The sequence below is a fragment of the Cheilinus undulatus genome, linkage group 20 (genome assembly GCF_018320785.1).
Source record: "Cheilinus undulatus linkage group 20, ASM1832078v1, whole genome shotgun sequence".
NCBI lineage: Eukaryota > Metazoa > Chordata > Actinopteri > Labriformes > Labridae > Cheilinus > Cheilinus undulatus.
In genome coordinates, this window is record NC_054884.1 from 37793967 (window position 1) to 37821582 (window position 27616).

General features: G+C 39.9%; 2 protein-coding genes across 6 annotated transcripts in view; both read left to right on the forward strand.

Annotated features, from left to right (window-relative positions):
• Nucleotides 1–13061, forward strand: part of rnf213b (ring finger protein 213b) — a 50698-nt gene extending 37637 nt beyond the window's left edge. For both annotated transcript variants that reach the window (XM_041815408.1, XM_041815409.1), the window contains 12 exons: nt 47–212; nt 1618–1712; nt 1798–2043; nt 2380–2512; nt 2598–2681; nt 4574–4757; nt 4864–5065; nt 5143–5220; nt 5391–5588; nt 8538–8627; nt 9023–9201; nt 12733–13061. In XM_041815408.1, coding sequence (XP_041671342.1) covers nt 47–212; nt 1618–1712; nt 1798–2043; nt 2380–2512; nt 2598–2681; nt 4574–4757; nt 4864–5065; nt 5143–5220; nt 5391–5588; nt 8538–8627; nt 9023–9201; nt 12733–12871 — 1794 coding nt within the window. In that variant the 3' untranslated portion in view covers nt 12872–13061. The remainder of the gene's footprint in view (nt 1–46; nt 213–1617; nt 1713–1797; nt 2044–2379; nt 2513–2597; nt 2682–4573; nt 4758–4863; nt 5066–5142; nt 5221–5390; nt 5589–8537; nt 8628–9022; nt 9202–12732) is intronic.
• A 953-nt stretch (nt 13062–14014) lies between these two features.
• cep131 (centrosomal protein 131) overlaps nt 14015–27616 on the forward strand; it is a 28637-nt gene continuing 15035 nt past the window's right edge. For 3 of the 4 annotated variants that reach the window (XM_041815835.1, XM_041815838.1, XM_041815837.1), the window contains exons 1-9: nt 14015–14146; nt 15798–15994; nt 18656–18750; nt 23316–23427; nt 25332–25459; nt 25868–25972; nt 26559–26738; nt 26827–26944; nt 27035–27139. In XM_041815835.1, the coding sequence (XP_041671769.1) occupies nt 15809–15994; nt 18656–18750; nt 23316–23427; nt 25332–25459; nt 25868–25972; nt 26559–26738; nt 26827–26944; nt 27035–27139 (1029 nt within the window). In that variant the 5' untranslated portion in view covers nt 14015–14146; nt 15798–15808. The remainder of the gene's footprint in view (nt 14147–15797; nt 15995–18655; nt 18751–23315; nt 23428–25331; nt 25460–25867; nt 25973–26558; nt 26739–26826; nt 26945–27034; nt 27140–27616) is intronic. The other variant, XM_041815836.1, reaches the window with a different exon arrangement.

Genomic DNA, 27616 nt, shown 5'->3' on the forward strand with positions numbered 1-27616 from the left:
TCAAAAGTTGCATCTTAGAAAAATATTTTTTTTGTTGTTGTTGCAGGGAATTGGAGACATGATCCACCCGAGGCCATACGATGTTTTCAGCTTCCTGTGGAGCCATCTGGAGACGGACATGCTTGTCCTGGGACAGACTCTGGATCAGAACATGGACAACACGGCTGTGATGGTTCACTTGATTCTCAACGTCTGCGCAGAATTCACTTCAGGTGACTTTCAGCAGTTGCCAGCATGGTTTATTTAACCTTTTAGGGTTCCTTTAATATCCTAACACAAATTTCCCTAAGGACAAAAAAAGCTGCTTCCCTAAATCTGCTGTAAAAATGATACAAATTAATATTTTTCTCACATTAAATGAGTCAGTCTTCAAAACTACCTCAGCCTGAAATATACATATCAAATATTAATTATATTTTAGAGGGTTTTAACCCTTTTAAAGGCCAGTATGCCAGTTACACAACTTCAATTTTTTTTTATCAAGAAAAAACAAAAAACTGAAATGATTTCCATAAAATACATTTCAAGGAGTATTTAATTATCATCATTAGGCCTTGAGATGGCTCAATGATTGGCAGCAATATTGATTTTGATCCATCATTATTTTTTCTACAGTGTCAGATTTAAAATAAATAAATGAAAATACCTCACACTTGTGGTCCTAACGCCAAAAATGGCCAGCTTCCTAAAGTCCGCTGTAAAAATATTAGGCATTCATTTTTTCCACTTTAAATGGGCCAGTCTTTTAAAACTACTGGAGCCTGAAATATACATATCAAATGTTGAATATATTTTGGGCAATTTTAACCCTTTAAAGGCCAGTATGTTTACACAACACTACTGTTTTTCATAGAACAAAATCACAAAATCTAAAATAAAACACACACACACTTTTTATACAGACACCCTTATCCAACATCAGCAGGGATACATTATTTCAGTAGCAAGACAACCTTAAAAAAACCAGTAAAATCGTGAAAATTTACAGCATGCTTTGAATAGGAAAAATGTAGGGCCATACAATGGAAAAATATAAAAATTAGAAATTGAATGTTAGTACTCCAAAATAAGGTCTTAACATAAATGAATACATTAGTTTATGTTGAAATAAAAGTGGGATCAAAATATCATTTTCAATGGTTTTCAATGGGACATCTTTTGTCCTTAGGGGCAAATGTGTCAGTTTTTGGTGCAGCTTAGCCATTTTAGGATAATATAAGGGATGGAAAACAATAATTCAAACAGTTTTTAAAATGAATATCCTCCAGCAAATTTGAGCTATATTCATTCAACACAGCCAGAATGGTTTGAAAATTTAAAAACTGAATGGCAGAAAGTGTCCCTGTCTCTTAAGGGTTAATGTTTTCACGCTTTCTTGATGGTAATCCTTTGAATAACAGAAAACATTTTAAACACAATGTGCTTATCTAAGTAGACCATACAGTCACTTTTGAGAGAAGGAGAATTTTTTTAACCTAGCAACTGCGCGAACTGTTCAGAGGTGCTCTGAAAATGAAGTTGTTGGTGCATCCAGCACTAAAAGTGTTACATCTGGAAACAGGCCCAAACTGTATGTAAAAGTACTGAATGGCTGAACTCTGTTGAATGTCTCTAAAGGCTCCCACAGTGCAGGACAGGATCTGTCCTCCAGGCAAGGACGTGAGCAGTGGGAGAAGCTTGTCTGTCAATCTGCCGTCAACCCAGTGCTTCAAGTAGGAAACAAAACAGTGAATTTAAAAGAAAAAATTCAGCTAATAAGGAGGACAGATTGACATTGGAAATTTCATTTCTCTTCAGAGTTTGCAGAAGAAACTGTCTGAAGCTCAGGAGAGAATTGGTGCAGACGACGGCCTCGCTGGAAGCCCCCTTATGTGTCTCCTCTTTGGGGATCCTGGGAGGATGTTGACCCTCCCCTCTGACTGTCCCACACATCGCTCCTCTTTCTGGACCCTCCCTGAGACGATGACAGTGGAGCGGCTGTCCCAGCTGGTGGGACAGCCAGAGGGTAACACTTTACCTCTGCTCGACACCTTCCTCAAAAAGGTACCCATCCTAAAGAGAGACATGAGAAAGTTACTGAAGACAAAGAGGAGTTTGATTGTACTGAGCTTTTGACTGGGGGAATTTGACAATTGTGACTTTATTTTCACTACTTCAAGAATTATTTATAAACTGAACAATAAATCAGGTGTTAGAGATAGTAATTAACTGATTAATGTGACATAATAAGGAGAGCGACTGCCTGGTGGTTACCCAGTCACCGTGAGTTTTAACATCCAAAATCTGGATTGTTGATCCAAAATATAAACAAGGCCAATGTACAGTAACAGACTATGTTTACACAGCATAACATAAAATGACTGTGTGTTTGTGTTCCAGATCACCTGTACCAGGCAGCTCCATCACCTCCCTGAGCTGGCTGCTCTACAGTCCGACCTGCTGAGAGTCGCTCCTCTGATGGCTCACTCTACACCTCAGACGATTGCACAGATGTTACAAAAGATACCTGCAGGTACATCTACATGTCTTTTTTATTCATGATAAAACAACAACCTTCCACTGGTGTCACACACTGAGCTTTTTCATATCTTCATCAGGATACCAGAGGAAGAGACTGCAGGAGAGAGTGGAGAGATTCATCAAGGTGTGGAACCGACTCAGAGCAGAGGTGGCAAACAACTGTAAGCATTAACCAATAGCACTAAACTGTGATTTATTGTAGATGTGAAACTGTTCATCTGTATACATCTGCTAGTTCAGAGTATTTTACCAACTGTTAACATACAGCACATACAGCAAGTATTCAGTTTTTCAACTCTGGTATGTTGCAGCCTGATCCTACAGTCGAACAAAAACTGTTTTATTCTCATTAATCAGAACAGAATTCTAGAAATATTTGCAAATGTATTAGAAATGGCCGCCCTTTTGGTTGCACTCCACTGTGGATCTAAGAACATGTGGTGTCTGCTGTTCTCCATGACTTTTGTTGTTCATGATGGTTGTAGAGGAGCAGAAGATTTTGCTGTAAGAGCCATGATAAACTCTGTAGCTACTGCACAGACACATTCATGTAATCTGCCACTGCTGTTGTTGGTGGCAGAGTTAGTGTGTGTGGGTTTAGGGGGCTACAAAGGGATCTTTTCAGAAAATAAGCACTTGGTAGTAAGGCTGTTGGAACTAATTTCGGGGTTCGAATATAATTTGAATATTTAAAAACTCAATAATATTCGAAAGCTGAAGTTACTATTTGAGCGTGTTTTCTGAAATGTTTTTGCTGTTTATAATCATTCTTGAGTCTTTCCCCTCTCTCCTTGGCCTCTACTTCACCCATATGCAGGTGTAGGAACCAAATATTTTGTCACATGGCACATGACATGATGAACAATGAAGTTTTCACACAAAAAACAGAGGCGCAGCAGTGGCCGCCATTGGGGATGCTTGGGGATGTTTATTGTCAACGCTGGTGGTGATTTGGCAAGTGAGGCATCGCTACATCAAGAGATGCTGATGTACAAGAGTAAAACCGCGATGCCCACTAACCCACTGTTGTGGTGGAAAACGTTCCAGTCCAGGTATCCTCTCCTGTCCCAGTTGGCACGATACCTGTGCATCCCGTTACCTGTGGATCCGTTAATGTGTTTTTACTGAGGAGAGTCTTCCATCTATCCACTCTACCATAAAGTCCAGATCAGTTGAGGTTGCAGTGACGTTTCTCCTTCTGAACCTTGTCCCATCTCCACACAGGATCTCTGGAGCTCAGCCAGAGTGACCATCAGGTTCTTGGTCTTCTCTGTTAACGCTCTTCTCCCCCTGATTGTTCAGTGTGGCTTGGTGACCAGCTCTTGGAAGAGTCCTGGTTCTGCCAAACTTCTTCCATGTGAGAATCATGGAGGCCACTGTGCTCTTGGGAGCCTTCAGTGCAGCAGAAATGTTTTTGTAGCCTTCAACAATCCAGTCTCTGAGCTCTGCAGGCAGTTTCTTTGACCTCATGGGTTGGATTTTGCTCTGATATGCATTGTCAGCTGTGAGGCCTTCTGTAGAGAGGTGTGCTTTTCCAAATCATGCCTAATTAATTTGATCAGGGTGTAGAAATGTCTCAGCAAATATCCAGAGAAATGAGAGGAACATTTCAAGTGGTGTTGCAAAGCTCTCAATGCTTACGGCAGTGTGATATTTTAGTTGTGAGAGCACCATGAATCTCAAAAATCAGGATTTATTGTAGCAGACTTAACAGAGTGTTTGCTATTATAATTTTGAGTGAAAAGGAGATGTTTGTGTGTAATTTGCTTGGTGATAAAGTAAGGAGGATGTTTTATTGCCTGATAAACATTCTGCTTTAATTGATTGTTTCTTAACCCTGTTATGGTTCAGTCATTCAGATCTGTAAGGTAAAGAAACACAGTCACACTCTTTATGAATGAGCAGCTTCACAAATCTGTCAAACTGTGGCGCCGGGTCTTTGTGTAGAGAAGGGATTATTGGTCTCCTGCATGTTTGCTCCTTTGACTGCATGATTCTCTCCCTGTGTTGTCTGTTTTTGTCTGTGCTCATGTGTTCGTCTTTGTAAATATAGCCACAGACTTGGGCGTGGATATGAACTTATGTCAGACGGAGCTGATGACAGAGAGCTCTGCAGAGTTTCTGACGCCGAGTCGACATGGGCCGGGGTCATGCCTTCAAATTCTGGTGGACTTCCTGTTAAGGACTCACAACGGCCTGGTGAGAGAGGCCCGCAGGGTGAGCCGCCAAGAGGACAGGTCAGTACCTGATGGAGAGATGTGTGCAAAGGCTGCTGGGATTTGAAGGCTCAATTTAGAATAGCACAGAATAAAGGCATGATTTTAATGTTTATATAACCAACAGTGAATACAGCATTACACTGGAAAGGATATCAGAGACCCAGCTGACCCTGTGCCACCCAGAGAGAGAGCTGCTGCCTCTGGTTTTAGCAAACTGCCACTACACTTTGAAGAAAGGTGGAGAGACGGACAGCAGCTACGACCTGCAGGGCATCCAGACACAGCTGGCTCGTCGCTTCTTCTCTGGAAAACCAATCATCCAAGCGGTAAACATATGCACTTATCATAGAGATGAATGCAGATTAACAGTTCTTCTGATCAGCTCTGTTGTCTTCTAAATCAGGACACATCCAGGTACCTGAACAGACACCTGCAGGACTTCTCTGTAGTTCTAACAGAGGTCAGAGGAAAGATCCCTCAGGTAAGGCCAGTCCTCTAAACAAAGGGTTTTACTGTTTCTGGAACTGAGTCATGCCAGATGGAGATTTTTCACACTAGTTTCCCTGTGTAGGATTTGTGAGGCCGCTCAGTTAGAGGTCAGATTCCTTTGCTCTCTCTCCTTTCACTGACACTTTCTGTGTCTGCACACAGGAGCCGCTGAAGGGCTCGCTCAGCAGCTCCATGAAAATGGTGCTGCGCTCCTACACAGATGTTTGTGACGCCGTGTTTGTGGTGGAGATCGGCCTCCGCTTTCTGGGAAAGACAGGCGGAGATCCTCAGTGTCAGCTCCTGTCCTACCTCACTGATTCGCTGCAGATGAAGCCGCAGATTTCCAGCTCTGTAGACAAGGTAGAAACCTCCAGATTCCATTACAGCACAGTTATGCAAAGAATCTGATGATGGTGATCTTGTTTTGTGAGCAGAGCGCTGTTTCAGCAAACATCCGTTTATGGAAATAAGGAAATAAGTGGAACTAGCAGCTGGTAGAGCTGCACCAAATGTGAGATTTGGATATCATATACATACTGATGTTTAATATAACAATTTAGCCAACGCTGATGCTGGTACTGATGTTTATTCATCACTTCTTTAGGTTCAAAACTCCTAATATGCCAACGTTTTTCTCCAGATCAGAGTCTAACTGGTCCCTTCCTCTGCCCTGTAAATAATCTGTTATTTCATTCAGTAGCTACATTTTCAAGATGCCAGCATGATTGATTAGACACAACAGATAATGCCATGTAAGTTAAGATTGAATAACCCCAGTTGCACAAAAGTTGGGTCACTGTGTAACATGTAAATAAAAACAATGCAATGGTTTGCAAACCTCATAAACCCAGTTTTTCTGCAAAAGAATATAAACAACATATAAACTGTGTAAAGTGAGAGATTTTAGCATTTCATTAAAAATATTACCTCCTTTTGATGGCAGCAACACGTCTCAAAAAAGTAGGGACAGAGCAATAAAAGGCTGGAAAAGTAAGTGGTACTAATGAGAAAAACAGCTGGAGGATTATGTGGCAGCAGCCTAGTAACATGACTGGGTATAAAAGGAGCATTTTAGAGAGGCAGAGATGCATGTTTAAATTGTGGAACAGTTTTAGAAAAAAATCCTCAATGTTAAATTGCAAAGACTTTGAAGATCCCACCATCTACAGTCCATAATATCATCGAAGGATTCAGAGAATCTGGAGAAATCTCTGTGAGCAAGGGTCAAGGCTAGAACTGAAAATCACTGCATGGGCTCAGGAACACTTCCAGAAATCATTATCTGTTGACACAGCTGGCTGTGCCATCCACAAATGATGGTTAAAGCTGCATCATAGAAAGAAGAAGCCATATGTGAACAGGATCCAGAAACGCCGCCTTCTTCTCTTGTCCAAAGCTCATTTAAAATGAACTGAGGAACCATGGAAAACTGTTCTGTGGTCAGATAAATAAAACATTTTTGGAAATCACGGATGCTGTGTCCTGTAGACTTAAGAGGAGAGGGAGCATCCGGCTTGTCATCAGTTCTAAAGCCTGCATCTCTGATGGTATGGGGTAACATTAGTGCCTATGGTGTGGGCAGCTTACACATCTGGAAACATCTGGAACTATCAATGCTGAAAAGTAGAGAGAGATTTAGGAGCTACATATGCTCCCATTCAGACAACATGTCTTTAGTGAAGGCCGTGACTATTTCAGGGAGGCAATGCTCAATAGGGCTGAACAATTTGAATAATCTAATTTCAAATTGAAATGCAAATATCCCTCAAGTTCCTCATCTTATTTCCCAACAAACACAAGCAATAAATCCTTATATATCATAACCAACACAATATTAGATCAAACTAGGGCTGAACAATTTTGAAAAAATACCTTTTTGTGATGATTTTGACTCTTATTGCAAATTGGATGTGAATCGTTGTAATGGAGGGAGTGATCTTTTTTTATGTCAATCTCATGTTTAATCAGAAAAAAAGTACAAATGATGAAGAAAGTAGGATTTTTATAGACTATTCTAAAAAATGGTTCTTGAATAATTGCATGATTATATAACGCATACCATCTCTGCTGCTGAAAAGTTTTTAAACTGGTATTTTGACACAAATTTCAGGTTAAAAAATATTGTACATTCGAAAATTGCAGCAGGGAATGATGCAATTTAATCTTATTTTTCGACTAATTGCCCAGCCCTAATGCTAGACCAAATTCCACATCCATCACAACAGCATGGCTTCACAGTAGAAGAGTCCTGGTGCTGAACTAGTCTGCCTGCAGTCCAGACCTTTCACCAATAACAAATTATTATAAGAGGAAAAAGCAAAGATGACCAGGACGGTTGAGCTGCTAGAATCCTACATTAGACAAGAATGGGACAACATTCCTCTCCCAAAACTTACAGACTGTTGGTAAACATGGTCCCGTCCTTACTTTCTGACATGTGTTGCTGCCATAAAATCCAAAATGAGCTAATATCTTTGATAAAATAGCATCTGATGTGTTGTTCATGTTCTCTTGGGTTTATGAGATTTGTGGATTCTTGCATTCTGCTTTTATTTTCATTTTACTCAGCGCCAAAACTTTTATTGAAACTGGGGTTGTACGTTATCATCTCAGGCTTTCAACTTAGCATCCGTCAGTCATAAACTTCAACTGGTCAGGTCATCTGGAACAGTTTAGCAAGGGTAACTGGGATCAAATGGAAGTTAAGTGGGGCAGCCTTTAGTTTCCATGTTCCTTCTTTACCTTCCAGCGTACCTGAACAGCTGCTGAAGCCTTCAGCTTCTTTAAATCAGGGCTCAAATTTACAACAGTTGTGTGAAAAAGTCTTCCATAGCTGTAGGGTTTTTCATTTACTTGCTTTTTGCACATTTTTGCATCTGAAATGTATTTTTTGTGTTTTCTAAAAGTCTGATTTTCATCATGTTGCCCTTTCAAAGCATGCATTGTGTCTTAAAAAGTGCTGTCTAAATGATCTTGCCTTTCCCCTCCTGTTCAGACTTGCGTAAATGATAAGGTCAATCACAAGTATTGCTGCTAGGTATAAAAACTCAGACTGGGAATGCGTGACTGACAGTGCAGACTTTACCATTTTTTTTTTTTTTTTTCTGTGATGGATGACACAAGCACAGCAAGTTTTACAAGTCTCACAGAAATGAAAGGAAGCCAGTGGCTGCTGTAGAGAAAGAAACTTTAAAATGTGAATCTTGCATTTAAAATATTTGTTAAATGTGATGTACATGAGCTGGGATAAGAAAACTTCTCTGGTCTGGTCTTGAAGTATTTAAGGTGTCTGTTTCATTTTGACTTCAGGGTCTTGGGGAGAGCAAACTGGAGCACTGCATATTCACCTGGCAGCTGCTAACTTGTTGGAAATCTGAGCTCATGCTGAACAGAAAACAGGTACGTATTCAGATTGTGGAATTTAAGGAATGTAGGGCTGAAATAATGCAGCTTACTGCTTTTTTTAATCACAACAGTTGAACTGTGCATAAGCCAAGGCCCTTTAAGACTTAAAGCCGTAAAGTAACTCCACCCACAGTGACCACATAGCTCTCAGTCATTATTTTCACTTGTGACCCCTGCTGGCTGCCAGCATCTGACCCCAAACACCACAGAGGGAATTTTCTGCGCTCTAATCCTTTGAGAGTGTGCCGTCTGACACGGCAGGCGCCCAGAGCTTGACCCCAATAAAACCAGAGATTGAGGAACTGCTCTGCTCTCTCCTGCCTTACAGAACTTTGTTTTTGATTTATGGCATTAAACTTTGGTAACACTTCATTCCTGGTTTCTTAAAGGACCCCTTTCAAAAGCTGCCTTTAGAGTTCCAGCAGAAGCTGTCTGAGGAGGAGAGGAAAGGCCTGAAGGTTTTCCTCGCTGCCACGGATGTTGACACTTTCACTTTGGAGCTTCATGAAATTCTGCTGCTGAAGACGAGCGATACTGTGCCAGAGGAGGGCTACCAAGCTCACTGGGAGTAAGAAAAAGCCATTTTTATTTCCCCTCTATTGACCTTTTTCATCATGTTTGCCCCAATCATCCCACTGGAGGCTCATGTGAGTAATCTGCAGTCTCCATATTCAACCATGGTCATCTCCTGCTGTGCAGTGGGTTGTACTTACAGGCCAGGCTGATAAATCCATCTATTATTGTCAAAAAGGCATGGAAAGAGGGCAGAAATGGACCCCGGCACTACACTGGAGGAACAGGCAGCCATCAAAGTAGAGCCAACCAAAATTGTAATCACTATAATCATTTTAATAATCATTGATATCACAGTTATTAATCCAGATTATTATTTGTGAAATTTTAATGTGTGTGCTTGCATCTGTGGAGAAAAGAACTAAAGGGAAGCAGGGGAGTGTGTTTTGTAAACACAAGTAACTGCAGTCAGTCGTGTTTCTTTGATTGTGGGAAGGCTAACAAATCTTGCAAAGCAAATGGGCAGGCCAGCTTCAATCTGATACGCCTGCTCTAGGTCATAGAATGACCAGACTAATCAGCATCAGTTTAGGAGAAAGAGATGGAGGCTGCAGGTGTAGCTAAGTTGAATTGACTGCACACATGTAAACAGTGGTAGCCAGTAAAGAGATAAGCGTGGATGCACATGTAGTGGCAGCTTTATCAGAACTGGACATTTCTGAGAGCAGAGAACCACACTGAAAGTTATTCTTGTTGGAAAATGTGCTTTATATTTTGCTCTTCTCCTGAATGGTTGCAGTGTGAGTTTGACTTATTAACTGGCTCCACTGATAGTAAAAAGCAAAAATGACCGCCTGCCGTACGTACGCCTACGACGTCGTATGTCTCGTTTCTTTTATTGACATAATGAATGTGACAGACAGAATGTTAGTCCAGTCATCTTCAGAGATTTTTTCTTCTCCTTTTCAAAATGCTGTCTCTGGGGTGTTGCCCAGATTGATGTGAAATATATCCCATGCCATGAATTGGTGTAAGGTTAAAGGCCAATATTGTTATTGTGAATTAAAGTCAATTAATTGTGTAGTTTTACATCGACCAGTGTTGGACCAAACACTTAAAGGTTGTTAAAAATGAGTCGTTTTAACTTAAAAATCCAAAACAGCTATTTCACCTCTATTTATCTGAGTTGATATCCCAGTTTACCAGGTTTCCCAGAATGTGTTTGGGCATCAGACACTTTTGCACCATGAGTGAAGTCGCTGACTCAGTTAGGAGCAACTATGATATACAGAGGATGATATACTGACCATGATGTAGGAGGACTTTATGGTTTAGTGCGCACTAGCACTAGCCCCCCTCCCTTGTACTTGTTAAGTTGGACTACATGGGTGGCATTAATGTTCAAGATTTAAGTCTGTGTTAAACAAACAGGTAAAGTTACAGTCAGTGAAGACCACATAGCTTTACGAAAGGTACTTAAACACGTTGTTTTGAGCTGGATTTAAACTGAATTTTTGAGTAAAGTTTCCACAGTGCAGTTTAACTCACAAAAGCCATGTTAACCCAGCATAAATGTACAAGTAATGACTACTAAAAAAGAAAAAAATCTGTTTAGAAAGTGAACTTGTTCAGGTTTACAGTGAAGTACATACATATGTAGTGCATGTTTTGTACATGGAAATTTAAAATGTCAGGAATAAATATCTTAAATTCTTAAAAAGACTGAAAACATATTCCAGAGCCCCTGTCAGTATGAAGGTGTTTGTGTGACTGTGGAAATTAAAAAAATTAAACAGATCTATTTAATGTTCTTTGAGTTTTAAATATCCAAAATAACAGAAATCACTAAAATATTGAGTGAAAGTTGTAGGCTTTACTTCATAAAATCAAAAATTTCAGGTATATTAAGTCATAAATTTGTGAACTGACAGAACTTTGAATTTAAAAGAAGCAAAACTCAAAAACACTTGTAAGACAGAGTTGTCTCCTTGATAATGTCAGCGTCTTTCTTTTCTTCTGAACAGCCAAGGCTCACAGCAATGTCTCTTCAAAGTCTGGATCCTAATGAGAATGTGGTTCTTTTGTGCCAAATCACATTTTTAAAAAAATCTTTTGTCCCAATGAAAAGGCTGTTTAGATTAGGCTTTAAGCTGCAGTACTTCAGCAAGGATGAATGGCTTCGTCTGGTGTGATATTCCTTCATTTTTAGGCTATTTTCATCTTCATATTCTTAAAAGTTCTGAGTTTCGGCTCTCGAAAATATACAACTTTTTTAACTTGTAAATTTTGATGGCTTTTTCCATATAAATATTAGACTTTTTAAGCTTGAACATGTTGATTTTTTTTTCTAATAAATGTATGACTCATTAAGCTCTAAATTTCAATTTTTTTCCTCATAAATGTTTGAATTATTAAACTGTTTTTATACTTTTCTCCAAAACACGTACAACTCACTTGACCTAAAAATTTTAAGTTCTCTTAGGTAAAACTTTTTGGCCTTAAAAAATGGTGTTGGCTTTCTTGTTTCTTGGCTTTTCGGCTTTTAGGATCCTCTGTTTTGAAATTATTATTATTATTATTTTTTTTAACAGCCCTAGTACACCTAGTACATTAGCAGCAGAAGCATGGAATAGGCCAGTGCTAACACTGATAAACAGTGGTGTTACGGTGTAAAATGTGACACTGTTAACTGGTGACATTCCCCTAAATGAGATGTTACACTCAGGAGTTCATAAAGGCTCCTTTTTGTAGTTTTCAATTAAATAAATGTTTGATATTTTGGCATTTTTAATGAAAACTAAAAAAAGAAGTATACACATGGACAGCTGTGTAAGCATCATGGCTTTTGTGTGCTTAAGATCACTGTTTATGGAGAAACAGGGTTTACCACAGATTGATATAAATCAGTGAAATTTGATCGGCTTGGAGCTCGAACTTTCTGTAAAAATCCTGGAGGGCATCAGATAGGCTTCCTTTTCCAGGAAAGTCTTTGAGAGTTTCTCTGTTTTTTGCTCTCTTTTGCTTTTATAACTGAAACACACCTCAGATTTAATTATCTATCATCACTGGTACTCCCTCCATCCACTGTTGTGATTGACGTCATGGTCGTCACATGACTGCAAAAGGTCCACAAAGAAAACACAACAAACACACCTTTTGTGGTTGACTGTAGGAGGTTTTGCCCCAAATGGAGAAACAATCTAAAAACATCTGCATTATTGATTAGCTTCCCTGAAGGTGCTTTTAAAAATAAGGTTTTTAAACTCATTAATGTTTAGGAGTGTGCCTATTGTCTGATCAAAGATTACCACCCTGGTCTGAAGGAATCCATTGATCACTGACAGCTTTAATCAGAGCTAAGTGTGGAGGTCTCACCCGGGGGACTGGGAGCCTTTTGACTTCCAGGACCAGAGCGTGACCCCTCCAGGCGGCCATCTGTCGGGGGAAAAGGAGCTTAAGTAGTATCCCCTCAGCCACAGGTCATTTGTATTGAAGCAACAGCTGGGCAGAGGAGTGAATAGAAATGCTTGTGGTGGAAACAATGGCTGCAGCGCTAACTGTTATCCTCCCTCCCTGCTGTCTGCAGCATCAGGTCCACCTTAGAGGGCCATTTGGAGCAGAAGGACCTTCCACCCCTGCTGGGGCTCGAGTCTTTGGCGGAGGACATCACTCTTGGACAGGGGGCTGACGTGTGGAGGACAGCTGTGGAGTTTAAAAGACGATAAATCAGTTCCACATATATTCCACATATGATGCCTTTTTTTATTTAGATTACTGTTAACTTTGTCTGAAAAAGGCTTTCAGATGATTGCACTTATTCTGATTAAATTTGAGTTTCTTTGATGAAAATATTAATGTGCAAGTTTTATATGTACTTTTCGTCTTATTTTATTGATCATTACATGTTTAATTTGAATCTGTATGTATTTTTATTTTTATTAACATTAAAAATAAAGCATTTGTCAAGTTGAAGTCTTTGTTTTCTCCTTGAGTTTTTAACTTCCTTAACATAGATGGACACTTCTCTGGGCCTTGCACAACAAGTGTGTCAATGTATGCCAAAGTTATGCATCAAATAGAAGGAATACAAAAAAGTGTATCAATAATTCACAAAATAGCATAAAAGTAAAGTTAATTGTCAAAAAATACATTGCCTTTCCTCCTCTTAATAACTGAAATTATCATTTTAAAATGCATTTGTATTTACTCGGGTTCTCTTTGTCGAATATTAGCATTTGTTTGATGATTTGACACATTCTAAAAATTCGAAAAAATAGGAAGGGGGTGAATCCTGTATATAAAAAACATCAACTCCATTAACTAGTGCATCAAAATAATGTAAAATAAATGTCAAAATCATGATTTGTGGCAGAAAAACTGATCATACACCTCTGAGATAGTCCTGTTTTTAACTATTTAGATATGGAGTCACAGAGTTATATTGTTACTCATAGCATGAACACTTCCATGAAGGATGAATAAGCACTGCCTTGTCACATTTGGGTTTCTTTTGTGCTTTGTGTGCCTTTGTTTTTTGAAAAGAAAATCTTTTTCCCATAAGCTATAATCACTGTTAGCAAAAATGAGATGTGCCTCAGTATGCTGTTTGCCTGGGGCCTCTAAATCACTAAAACCACTCCTGTCCCGGACTGATAACTCATGGAAAATCAAATTTTGCCATCACACCTCCTTTGTACAGCCAACCAAACCGTTTCCTAAGTCCCGCCCCCATAAGGGAAGCTGTGTGAAAGAATGACATCACCGCTCAGCCAATAAGAAGTACGGATGGCATAACTATTCTCCCTTTAAACCAATCACAGACGCGGAGAGGCAGCGGTTATCCTTGTAGTTACCACAGAGATGGTAATACGCGTTATTGGGTTCCCTGTATTTGTGGAGTACTTTCGCTGCGGATCAGAGGATTGTGTTGGGATTTAAAACACCACGGAGGAAGCCTGCTTGAGCTGATCAGCTATGCTGGTTTCCACTTTATAAAGTAGGTATGTAACCGCCGACCTGCTGGTTAAGCAGACAACATTCATGGAGGATGATGGGACAAACGTTTGGGACGTTAACTGTTAGCTAAATATGCTTCCTTTGACAAGACTTCATATGAAGCTGCAATTCTCACTCGTCTTTCAAAGATTAACGGTTTGACGGTTAACGGTAGCACAGAATGAGGATGTCGATTTGATAAATCACTGTGAATAAATGTTATCTTCATTTGCTTCTACCCCGGTCGACAAGGTAACGTTATCACGACTCGGTCTGTCGTAACCGCTAGTAACGGTTCAACAACAACTGTAAGCTTGTATTTGGGGTTAATGCTACCAATAGCATGCTAAATAACAAGTGTAAACTCACGTAAGATGACGTAGGCTGTGTTTTGCACGGTTGCAGTTTCGTTCATAACACTGTTAACCGTGATTGAAATGCCTCACAGTCTTGTTATTGTGATGAAAATACGAGAGTGTAAGCTAATATTGAAGGTGTTTGACTGTCATTGGCTCTTTATGTAAGTTTGGTATGTATTTTTATGTTGTTTCTTAGATTTAGGCGAATTTTGATGTATTTGTCTTTTGGTATATGGGTGTAAAAATGTAAATATTTAAAATAATTTTGAATTATATTGTATTTTGTATTACATATTGCACCATTTTGAATTATTATTAATAATACCCCTAATTTTATGCTTATTCTACACATAAGCATACAGTGAATGTGTGTATTTTTGCTTCAGTTAATGTATAAGTCATTAATTTATATTTTTGATCGATGTTTATGGCATCAAACTGTTTATTTTCATGTTTACATTAAGAAGTATCAAGTAATGGCATTATATATTGATTAAGTTGCACAAATCATTAATAAAAGTGTGTTTTGTAGGACTAAATTACTTGGTATTTATGCTATAAATTTTGATATGGTTAAGAAAATGATTGTTCTTGAGGTTTATCTCAAAAGGCGGCTGATAAGTAAAATCAGTGACTTATGGAGACAGAGTATGTAAGCCAAATCAACTGATTCTCAATCAATTGATAATTGAGATGCATATTACTGGATTTTCACTGATAACCGACAGTTACAAATTAAAGTTTGTTGATATGAATATTTAAATAAAGCCTGGTTTGATGATGAGTCCTTAGATAGACTTTAAAGTGTAATGAATGATGAAGAAGAAAGAAAAAGACTTCAGCTGATGTAGGTCTGTTGGTCAAGCCTAAAACTCCACTAACTTGTTTTTACAGCAAATATTTACAGCAGAGGTAGGCAGATTTTATAGCCAGTATTCACTAAATGACTAGCATAAGCCTCAGGAACAGTGCCCTTTATTCAGAAATGTACAGATAGTCTCACCTAACACATTAACATTCAGTCAATAACATGCAAAAGCACTTAGGATCTTTACCTTGGTTACATGCTCCTACTTTGATTTTCTCTTGTCATATCCTCTCGTATTGCCACTCTGTCCCAGCTGTGGAAAAAATAACATGTGGTTTTGTTGTTGGTTACCATGGGAGACTAAACAGACAGGGCAAAGTGGCTGTTATTGTCTCTGTAGTTGTGGTTCTAACCACAGAATCCCCAGGCAAATAGCACACGTCTCCTATTGTGTTTTATAATAACCAGGTCTTTTTGAATGTATTCCAGCCTTTCAGAGGATGCATACGACACGCAGCCCATCATCCATCCCCACAGGTGTCCCTGGAGATGCCTTGGATCTTACCCTGTCGGGCTCCCAGCTCACCGTGTCCAAAAGACCCAGCAGTGCGTCGCCGGGGAAATGCTTCTCCAGGTCTGTGTCGGTGTCTGTGGCGAGTGACAGCAGAGGGAAACGTAACACTCTGGTGAGTAACGCCACCGCCACATGTGTGCTTCTGTGCTGATGTGCAGATTGTTCAAAGATAATCAGTTCAAGATGCAGGAAAGAGCAAGTCAGAACTGTCCCGTTTGTTGTGGAGAGCAGTAATATGTGCAAAAAGACGTTATGTACACTTGAAGGTACAGCGCAGTCAAAGTATTAAACTGCATTTTATCAAGACCCCTTCTACATCTGTGAAAGCAATCATAATGAATAAAAGACAGAAATATTTAGGAGACGTTATAAGAATAAAAGACTGCAATAACAAAATCAGATAACATTCTATATAAATGGGAGACATACAAAAACTGAGAGCTATTAGCTATATTCTGCTGAAAAGCCTGCTAAAATATAGTGTTAGATACTGGTGAGCTTGCCCCTAAATGCACTCATTCCATCAAAATTCTTTTACATTTTAGGTGGTTTCAGGGATAATAACACATTACGGAAAATTAAAAAACCACTGCAGTGCTACTGGAGAGTGTAATGATACTCAAATCTGCTTAAATATCAGCTGTCAGTGTTATTTTTTTTCCATGCTTAACATGAATCAGAATGTTTAGATGCACAGTCAAGCTGCAGTGATAGCTCGATTAAGCCTTTTAACCAGACTCCTGTCCTTGTCCCAGTAAACAAGCACTGGAGGAGAGTGGATTTGTTCAGTCAAGTTCGTCCAGCTCCACTCTATGATCTAACCTGACAGATGGGTTTCACACATCCATCTGGAAAACCTCCCATAGATGGCGTTTGGGATATGGCAGAGCCTTTGAAATTGGATGAAATTGGAGGGTGATTGGATGAATGTTCTGTCTGCCACATCTTTACGGGCCAATCAGAGCAACAAAACACATGATGTTGTAGCCCCAAACCAAGGTGTGCTGCTACCGACAAATAAACTCCATAGAGAGCTGCATAACGTGAACCATGGTGACTGTAGACATGTCAGTACACAATTTTTTGTCAATTTTAAAGTAAACAACTCAATACTGTTCTTTGTTCTTGTTTAAACATAGAAATGTCATCAAGTTCTGATGAAACTGGTGCTTTAGCAGCAACCACGCTAACGTCTTCCACCATAATTGCACTGGCCTCTTGTTGCTGCTTGCTTACATCACGACTTTGTCGCACCCTAAAGTACTGCCCCTCGATGCTGATTGGTCCTGTCGGTTCAGATGGGAGCTTTGCAAGATGGGTTTAGTACGAAACGTAGAAACAGGCGACTCCATCTTCTTTGCAAGGTTATATGCCATCTCCTTCACTCAGTTACTATTGGAATTTTATATTTGCTTGATCTTGCTGATAGGTTATATCTTAAATGATTAAAGCATGAACAAAAAATACAGTTTCACATGCATTTTGTACTTACTCTATGCTCTGTATGCTTCAATTTGGTTCAAATATGATGCACACCTGTAGTTCCCACAAAATGACAGCCATACTTGGGTGGTAGTGGTGGCAGAGAGGATCATCCCGTCTGCCTAATTTTGCAGTATTCATCAGCAGTTGTAGAATAAAGCTGCAGAAATAACATCACTTGCTTTTAAAAATATTTAACAGAATATGTCATAATCAGCTGCATGCAGGAAAATATTGTTGATAAGACAGCATCTTAAAGTCATCCTTTTTGCAGGAGTACAGGATGATATCAGTGCTTAACAGCTGCAGGAAAACATGAAAAAGATGGCATAAAATGCTTAATGTTTAACATGAAATGTCACTCCTCAAATAGTGCATATACACACACTCACACTGGCCCACTGAAGTAGTGCTGCACAATTGCAACTGTCAGGCTGTACAATAGCATAATTGCACGAAAGGCTGAAATTATTATTTTTTTTATTAGACTTGAGAGTTTAAAAGAATGCCTGCAGAAAGGCTTTTAAATTGACAACAGTGCCACTAATTTTATGTACCTTTATTTATTTATTCAAAAAAGGAAAACCTTTCATTTTTTTGAAATAAAAATATTAACTAATTTTGAAAACAGAACTGTAAAAACTTTAGGAATTATGAGGTTATTTAATGCCACTTAATTTGCATGTTTTGAGTTGAGTATACACACTTCAAAACTATCATTATTCTTTCATTGGCCTTGATAAACATGTGAGTAGAATTATGATAGCATTTATGGATTGTCTTGCAATCGTAATGACGTCCAGTCTTATTGCAATAGTACATTATTGCCAAATCCTGCAGCACAACACATAAGTATCATCTGCACACACACGGTTTTCTCATGATGATATCTGAAGTCAGACCAAAGCCCACCAAAGCTGTGCTAAACAACGATCTTCAGCTTCAGGGTCAAAGACCTGTATGGAAACTATGAAGCATGCCAGAACACCTAGTCTAGTTTGTGTCTGATTGAGGTATTTAAATTTAAAGGAAACAGGTCTTCATCCTCATTATTTAGCTATGTTGGTGCAACTTCAGGAAATTCAATTTTGTATGATTTTATGTTGTATTTTAAATGTCCATTTTTAGTCAGACCGAACAGCGATTCAGCTTTTTCTGACTTCATGTGAACAACCTTTTTTTGTTTCAGAACTGTGCTTAATATTTGCAAAAGCTCAGGTCTTTGTTGCAGTAAGGAAGGGAGATGTTTGAATATGTTGTGAATTTAATTTCAATTTTTCTGCATCCACAGAGCGATACCAGCTTTGGCAGTTCCCGCTCTATTAAGAACCTCAGGCGGTCCAACAGCACCACGCAGGTCAACCAGCAGGCCAACATCACTTTAAGGTAAAAACACACTACTACTACACACACATGCCTGCTGATTCATGATACTGAAACTATTTATACTTAGAAGGCATTCATTGGTAAAGCAGAAGTATTTGAGTGAGGATCCTTCATGTCTCTGAATCAGAGCTGCTTTCCTCATTCCTTATCACTGACATTGACACACTAAGCTGCATGTAGAACATTATGTGCTGTTACATGAAGGCTGTGAAGCCCAGGGGAAAATGTACACTTTACATTCAGTGAGATCAAATGACCTTAAACGTTACTCACATGTACCTAAAATATGAAGGCCATGTTTCTGGAATAAAATCTAGTTTTAGATTATGAGTGTCTGGAACAATCTCTGCATGAGTCTTTGCTCTGAAAACTGAAGTGATTCTCTTCACTGAGCAACAGCTGGCAGCCCCGAAGCTGCAGCATGTCAGACAATGGAAGTTGTGGCGCGCCAGCCGCTGCATGATAAAGGGCAGAAGGAAGCTGGGCGGCTGTTGCTAGGGTCGCGGGGTGCAGGGACTTGCTTTGTCCCAGGTTAGAGGGGGAGGGCCAGGACCTTGAGGTCAGGTTACCCCCCTCAACCAGAAGCCAGTGAAAGGAGAAGAGTGTGTGCACGTTCTGGTTCTATTGTGCGGCAGCTGCCGCCAATCCCCCCTCCTCTCACCGGCTCTGAGGATGCAGAGCAGAGGGGCTTTAAATTTAAAGACAAACTAAATACCCTCAGTACCCCCCTCAGTCCGTCATTGGGTCACTCACTGCTAGGGCTGGGCAGAATATCCAGTTTAAGACATACTAATACATTCTTACAGGAGATTTAGGGTAAGTCAATATTGTTTACATCCTTAAACTTTATGTGATTTGAAAAATAAAAATGCAGATATCAAGCCTCACACTGGATAAAAAGAAGTATCTATAATAAGAGATATTAAGAACTACATAGTATTTAGTAGTATTTATATTAGTAAAAATTAAGTACAGATACCAATACGGATGTTTTAAATAATAATTTAGCCGATACCGGTGCAGATTATTCCCACCATGTTAGCATTTGATATCATGACTGACCATGAAACAGACCAGTTTGCTCAATAGGTCTCATTATCAAGCCCAGTGGTTCCCAACCTGGGGTCCTGGCACCGCTAGGGGAGGGGGCGTGGGACCCTGTCTGCTTTGACGTTGTCAAAATTAGATAATTATACTTCTAAAAAATCATGATTAGAAACATAATGTACAACAGCGTAAAATAAAGAGAATTTTTGAGGAAAAGTCAAAATCTTGGGAGAAAAAAATCCAATTCTTTCAATTATAAAATGGTACATTTTACAAGAAAACCAACTCAGAATTTCAATCTTTAAGATTTGGTAATTTGCGAGAAAATCAAAATTTTCCAGATTTAAAAGGCCATGAATTTTGCTACTAGAAACCCCTCAATATTCAAGTTTTTAAATCATAAATTTATGACACTGTGAAGTCAAAAATGCACAAGAAACTGAACTGAGAAGAGTGGATGGATTTTTGTCTTTTCCACTTTAAAATCTCAGAAATTCTAAGTTTTGGTTCATGTACATTTAAGACTTTTAAATTTAAAAAAAAACAACCTTTTTGTCCCCGAAAATTAAGTTTCTCTAACATTTTTTTTCTGGAGTGGCCCTAAACACCATTATAATAATCTATAGGTTATACATAGATCTTTTGTCAAGAACAAGTGTGAGTACTGTAGACCTAACCTGACACGCCAGATGGATTTGTTTCACACAGCCATCTGGGAAAGCTTCAATAGGAAACGTTTGAGAAAAGGCAGAGGCTTTGAAAGAAACTCTGAGTGTGATTGGGTGAACGTTCTGTCTGTCACATCTCTACGGGACAATCAGAGCAACAAAACCTGTGACGTAGCCGCTATCAAGCTGCGCGTGCACAGCTACTGAGGAAAAACGTGAAACATGGCGACTATGGACATGTAAGTACTTGACTTTTGTCGTGTTTGAAAAGAAAACAACTCACTGCTGTTCTTTGTTCTTCCTTTAATGACAAAATGTCATCAAGTTATGGTAAAACTTGAGCTTTAGCAGCATCCACGCTAATCTCTTCCTCCATAACTGCACCAGCTCTTGCTGCTGCCTGTTTACGTCACAACTCTGCTGTGCCTGAAAGTACTGCCCCTCGTCACTGATTGGTCCTGTCACTTTCTAACCAGGCCCAAACGGTTCAGATGGGAGCTTTGCAAGATGGATTCACCAGTGAAAAACAAGGAAACGGGCGTGTCCATCTGCTTTGCAAGGTTACTGTAGACCTATTATGCTGAGATTTTTTCAATGAAAACAATTAAAATGGATGTGTTCCTCTCTAAGTGGGTCCTGGGGGGTCTAAGCTTTTCTTAGATTTGAGGGGAGACCTAAGGGAAAGAGTTGGGAACCATTGATCTAGCCAATAATGAATCTTTTCTCTGAATCAGCTGTTAGGTGTGCTAAAGTCCAACAGATAGGTTCAGCACAGTCTGTCACAGTTTAGCACAGTAAACTCTGATCGTACCCGTATTTCCTCAGCAGAAAGGAAACTGGTACTCAAACAGGAGCTAGCTACAGTGGCTCAAATAAAAGAGCCATCTCATAGCACAGGCTAATTCTTGAACAGCACATCATTACTCAGTCACTCACCCCACAAGGTTTATTTGGTTGATGGTCTATCACTGTTTCAATTAAAAGCATATTTGTGACAAAATGAGGATTTATATGTTAAAGGGGCTCAGCTAGCCTCTTAGCTCAGTACTAGACTGCTCAAGACTCTTGTGTCCCTGCATCTGGATAGACAGAGCTAGACAATAAGAGGTATGCAGGACTGAGTGCATTGCTATTCAGCCAGAAGATGTTAAGACATGATTTTAGCTCCATGTTTCCCAGCCCTACTCTGCGCCCCTCCACCACTTCCTCCCCTCTGTGTGTCAGTCTCTTGTAAAGCACAAAGTAGAGGAATGTGCTGCCTGAATAGTGCTGTCAGATTGCTTTTCATTGGGCCAGCTGGCTTTGCCCCCCTCCTCTAAGACACACACGCTCATTTATATACTGGCTCAGACAGTCAGAAACCCCCTGCACAGCATGGGCAGGCTGCAGCACAGATATTAGAGGAGGCGGGGCCAGACAGGAGGTCACCCTACATCTGTGCCTCATCATGGAGGCGCTGGTGTGTGAGGCTATTTGAAGGAAGCACGACGGGCCATCAGGATCAGCACACGCATGCCCGCATTAACATGGAATCTACGGCGGAGTTCCCCCAGCAGACGGTCAGCTGCTGCAGACGAGATTCCAGGACTTTGGGGGAGGAGGAGAGAAAGGGATGAGTCCCTTTTCTGCAGCTGTCAGTGCAACATTTAATCACTAAAAGCCACAACTGGGGGCTCCAGCTTTGTGTTCAACAGTTCTGCTCAGTGCTTCTAAATTAAAGGTGCAATCTGTAGAGTTTCTGCAATGAAACGTCTAAATTAGTTTGAAGAAACACAACTTGACTAATGTTGGATTTTTCAGTTGAGCGTTAACATTTGCTCAGATAGTTATGATAGTTTTCAAAGTCAGAGAAATTCTTTGTTTTTATTGTAACAAGATTTGTCTTGCATGGCGGCCTGCATGGCATGACACATGTTTTTACTGTCTCTTTTAATCAAATATGAGTGAGTACAGGTTGCATGAGGAGTTATCACAGCGAGAACATCCCTCCACTTTACTTCCTGTCCATGTTTGAGCACATCCTTTAGACTGTTTTAGTACAAACATTCCCAAATCCATCAGATTCATAAGTACAGCTGTACTGGACAGAAATATTACACCTTAAACAAGATGTTACTGTTGGCGTGTCACAGTTGTGACCTACATTTTACTTCCAAATATTTCTGGCTCTTGATTCTTGACCTTGCAGTCGCTTTCATTGTGACGTTAATGTCTCAGCAGGCACTAAAAACATCTTACAATAGGGAAGCGAATGATATAATTGCATCTTTAATGTTATTTATAAGGCAAATGAGTGTTGTCAAAAGCCACAGCTCCAGAACACCTGCCAGGACTATCACCAGTTAATCCAGCACCAGTTAAATTGTCACACCAGGGCTCTTCTGTGTGTAGAGTTGATAGCTAACACTGAGAGTAAACATTAGCTGGATATGGATAGTCTGACAGTATTATATGCTGGTAGCACTGTGGGCTGACTCAGACTGTTACATAATTTTGTCTCATTCACTGGAACAAGAAACTTAACTGTCATCATTTTCATCAGACAGACAGGGGTTGTGGAATTGCAGGGGATCAGTTCCGTGATTCCCCGCCACGCCATGTTTGACTTTAATTGTTTTGGTTGAGAGAAGACAATGTCCTACTGTGCATCAGGGGTTGGATTTCAAGAGTTTCTTGACATGCTGTGTAAAAATTTGCATGCTTTTCTATTTAATGATCTCCATCAACATGAATAGATTTGGTATGATTCTTTGGATAGTGAAAATCCACCACCAGTGATCCGTTTATTAATGCCAGATGTTGTGTGAAGTGTTTGTCCTCATGTATCTGGCTTCTTTGTGTGTTTTCCAGTCAGGACCAGAATGAGGACTACCTGTCCCTCTTTGATAGCGGCTCAGACGGACGCAAAAAGCTGGCCAGTCTGAGCAAGACCTCACCAGACAGAACCACGTGGAACATTCTGGTATTTTTATCTATTGTACACCACATGCACTATAATTTACATGCTGATGAATGATCATCTGTGGCAGAGCAAAGCTAGATTTTTGACTAAGACTAGACTAGACTAATGCTGCAGAACATTTACAGAACTGATTCTTTAGACCCTAAAATATGCAATCAGCACCAGGTTGTTCCAGCTTTGCAAAATTCTAGCTGGTGCCTGGAACATTACCGTTTACACTACAGATACGCACCAGGTTTCTTCAGTGCAAAGATGAGCTGAGAGCTGAGTGGGAAAGTAAACAGTTTTGCTCTTTTTTATGTTTGGGCCTTCATTAGAAGTGTTCAAGGCTCAAGGTGAGACCCCTTGAGTGTGGGTGCCCTAGGCCAGTGGTTCTCAAAGTTGGAGACACTGAGAGGGGGTCTCCAAATGACTTGAAAAATATGAATATATTTAAATTACACTATCGCCACTTTATACCAATTTTGCTCAATTTTAACCAGTTTTCATATATTTTTCCTATCAATTTTGTCAGTTTAAACACAGGTTAGCTACTTAAAACCCATTTTTGTCCATTTTAAACCCTTACCACCACTTTTTTTTCTGCCTGTTTTTTCCACTTCTAAATCAATTCTTGCCACTTTCGGCCTATTTTTGCCTCTGTTGACCCCATATTGCCACTATTAACCACTTTTGATGCCTATTTTTGCTCACTTTAACCACATTTTATAATTTGATATGCATATTTTTCCAGTTCAAACAGTTTCTGCCAAATTCTGCCTATTTTTCTGCATTAGTTAACCCTTTTTTTTCCAGTTTTTCAATTTTTCATCCCATTTCACCAAATTTCTGCCCATTTTTGTCACTTTACAGCCATTGCAGCCACTTCTTAATCCCCTTTTACCACTGTTTATGTCAATTTTGCCACTTTAACCAATTTTGGGTAATTTTTGACACTCTTACATAATTTTTGCAACTTCTAACCTGTTTCTGCTAATTTTAAAATCCAATTTCACCACTTTTTCCACCAATTTTTGCCATTATTGACCCATTATAGCTATTTTTAACCCATTTTTATTCTGTTGTAAGGGATTTACATTTTTAAGAAGGCTATTTACTACACAAATAAATAAAAATGATATTTGTTTCTTTGATAAAAGTGGTTATTATTTGGGTTAAATAAAAAATATGGCTATCACAGCTCAACTTTACAATGAACCATGATTTTGCTGACCTCCATAGTCCCCCAGTGGCCCCAGAAGGCTTTCCCATTTTTCCCCCCTTCATGGGAAGCCTTGTTTGCACATGACTATTCTTGATTATGCGTGGCTGTGTTCAACCACCTTCAGGTACCGTGGGGGTCCCTGGTCTCTGGCACCTTTATTTTGGGGTCGCAGGCTGAAAAGGTTAAGAACCACTGCTCTAGGCTACCACCTTTACCTGATGGGACAGTTTAACATTTTGCTGATATTTAAAACCAGTGTATGATATGTATTGCTGATATGTACAGCTGATATATCAGCTTGAAATACTTAGTTATTTTCATATCTACCAACACGGATATTTCACTTTTTGAGCCAGTACTGGGCATCCCTAGTTACTCTCTACCTATGTTTAATGTGCTGCACTAGCTTTGATAGGTCCAACATGGGATTAAGCCATGATTTAATTCTTCAATCCAGCTTCTAGCAGGTGTAAAGTCATCTGTAAAATATTGTTGTCATTGTGATTGGAGTGAAAAATGAGATAACTTGGAAGATGAGGAGGAGTAGAGGATTTCACCAGCTGATTGCCAAATATGTAAAGTTCTGCTGAACAATATTTATTTGTTCATTTTGCAAAGTTGCCTGCCCCTGATCTAACTAGGTAGTGTAGCTGCTGCACCCTGGTTCAGGGTCTAATAAATGTTCTTCTCCCTCCTCAAGGATGACCAGCCCAGAGCGTTCCCTGTGCACTCAAGCCCCCGCAGCACCGGAAGCGTGGACTCTCCCACCAGCTTGAAGAAACGAGAGCCTGGCATCGCTCTGGCTGCCACTTTTACTGCCAACAACAGGTATGCAGCTTCCGTGAAACCCACACCCACTCTCACAGTAGCCCACATAGATGAGAGAGAGCCAAACAGCAGCCTGGTGACTACCTGCACTGCAGCATTCTACATCTCTACCTGTGTCTCGTGTTTCATACCTGTTGATCGCTGCTGCTGATAATGCCTTCTGGAATTCCACCCACACACTCAGACTTTCTCTTTCATGAAATGTTACAAAAAAAATCAGTGTGGGTTGAGATTGGGATGAGTTTAAAGCGTGTGCAGTATCAGTTACTGAGAGACCTTGGGGGGTGAAGTGAAGAAAGATAGCAGCACTATCCTTGCTGCTTTACATGCATGCTGAAACATCAGACTGACAGTTTATCTGTCTGATGTGTCTCCAACAGAGTAAAACTTTCCCCTTTTTTTCCTCAGGAGCAACAAAGGAGCTGTCGGGAACTCCGTCACCACCATCTTACACAACAACTACTCGGAGAAGCCGCTCACACCCAAGAGCTCCAACCAGAAGCCGTCTTTTAAGTATGTCCTAAAATCATCCTGGCATTTGAGTTTGTTTGGGTTTGGCCTTGGACTGACATTTCAAATAGAGGGTTTGCATGTGACATTACAGTGCAACATCACAGTTGGACTCTGCACTAGTGACAGGAACCAGCTGTCAGATAATAATCATTAATTCAGCAGACTTTTCAGTTATTATTTCTTGAGAATTTTCACCACAGGAAGTTCAGATCTTCAGCCGATAGAATATATTTATAACTGCATTTTTTATATTAATAAAGCCCCAGAAGGAAGCCCTGCAGTAAGAGAGGCTGGCACATGCTGTACGCATCATATCACAGAGCCTACACACGTTCATAAGTGATGAATATAATTTAAACTTCACTCCATTCTCCCCATAGGAGCATGTTTGAACCTGTTTCTTTCAGGGAAAATACCTTAAAGCTCACTAAATCAATCATAAAGTGAAAGAGCTGCAATGCAGCATCTAAAGACAGATTATGTTTTAAAGATTGGAGACAGAGCACAGCACTGTACCGAGTAAAATATTAAACGTCTCATTTTAGCTTGTTCAACCCTTTTTTGACATGTCAGTTTTGTCTTGCAGCAACATCCTAAAGGCCACAGCAAACGACGAGGTCTCACAAGAGAATGGGTCGCTGACAAAGTCCCAGAAGAATTTCTCTTCAGCGTCCTCCACCTCCAACAACAGATCTCCAGTGTCAGCACAGCGTGGCAGCCCCATCCTGCCGAGTAGGAGGGAGGTCACCGAGGAGGAGGCGGAGAGGTCAGACTGATTCTACAGTTTCCTTTGACTTTTTCACTCATGGTTATGTTCTTCTGAGACTGACTGTAGTTCTCCGGTGTATCTGAAGGTTCATTCAGCAGGTGAACCAGGCAGCAGTCACCATCCAGCGCTGGTACAGACACCATGCAAAGAGGCGCCACACTAACCAAGCAGTGCTCAAACGCATCCTTTCTAGTAAAAGAAAGGTATCTAGCTTTCACCAGAGCCACAAACTCCTGTTCATATCTATTGTTCACTAATTTATATTTAACAACATTTCTGTTTTGTTCTTTTAGGAGTGGGAAGAGAGAACAGAGGAGGACAGCAGTCAGAAAAAGGATGAAGACAGACGACGGATTCGTGAAGAGAAAGCTCGCCTGGCTCGCCTCGCTGCAATCAAGGTGATCATTTTTTACCTTAGTGATAAACATAACAAAGACATTCATAGAAGGGCTGAACAGTATTGGGGAAACATGGCATTAACCCCTGTGAATTCTGGGTAAAATTAGTCAAAAATGTCTATCTGGGAACACCCAAATTAAATAGAAGGCTGTGTTTGCACCATTTGGAGGGCAAGCACAAACAAGATGTCTACAGAAAGATAACACTCTGACATTTCTATCAGACTCACTCTAGCTGCTACCGGTGTTCAGAAATAAAACAAAAAGCAAAATATTGTTTTTCTTTCTGAATCTGTTTTTAGTGAAACAGAGGCCTGTAGATCAGTGGTTCTCCACTGGTCAAGCCTCAGAACCAACCATCAACTCCTCATGAGAAATTGTGACACAAACTTCTGATATTTTCCAACCAATCAGATTTGTTAAACAATTGTACAGTTTGGACCTCAAATGGTACAAAACATGACAAATCTAGGAGGC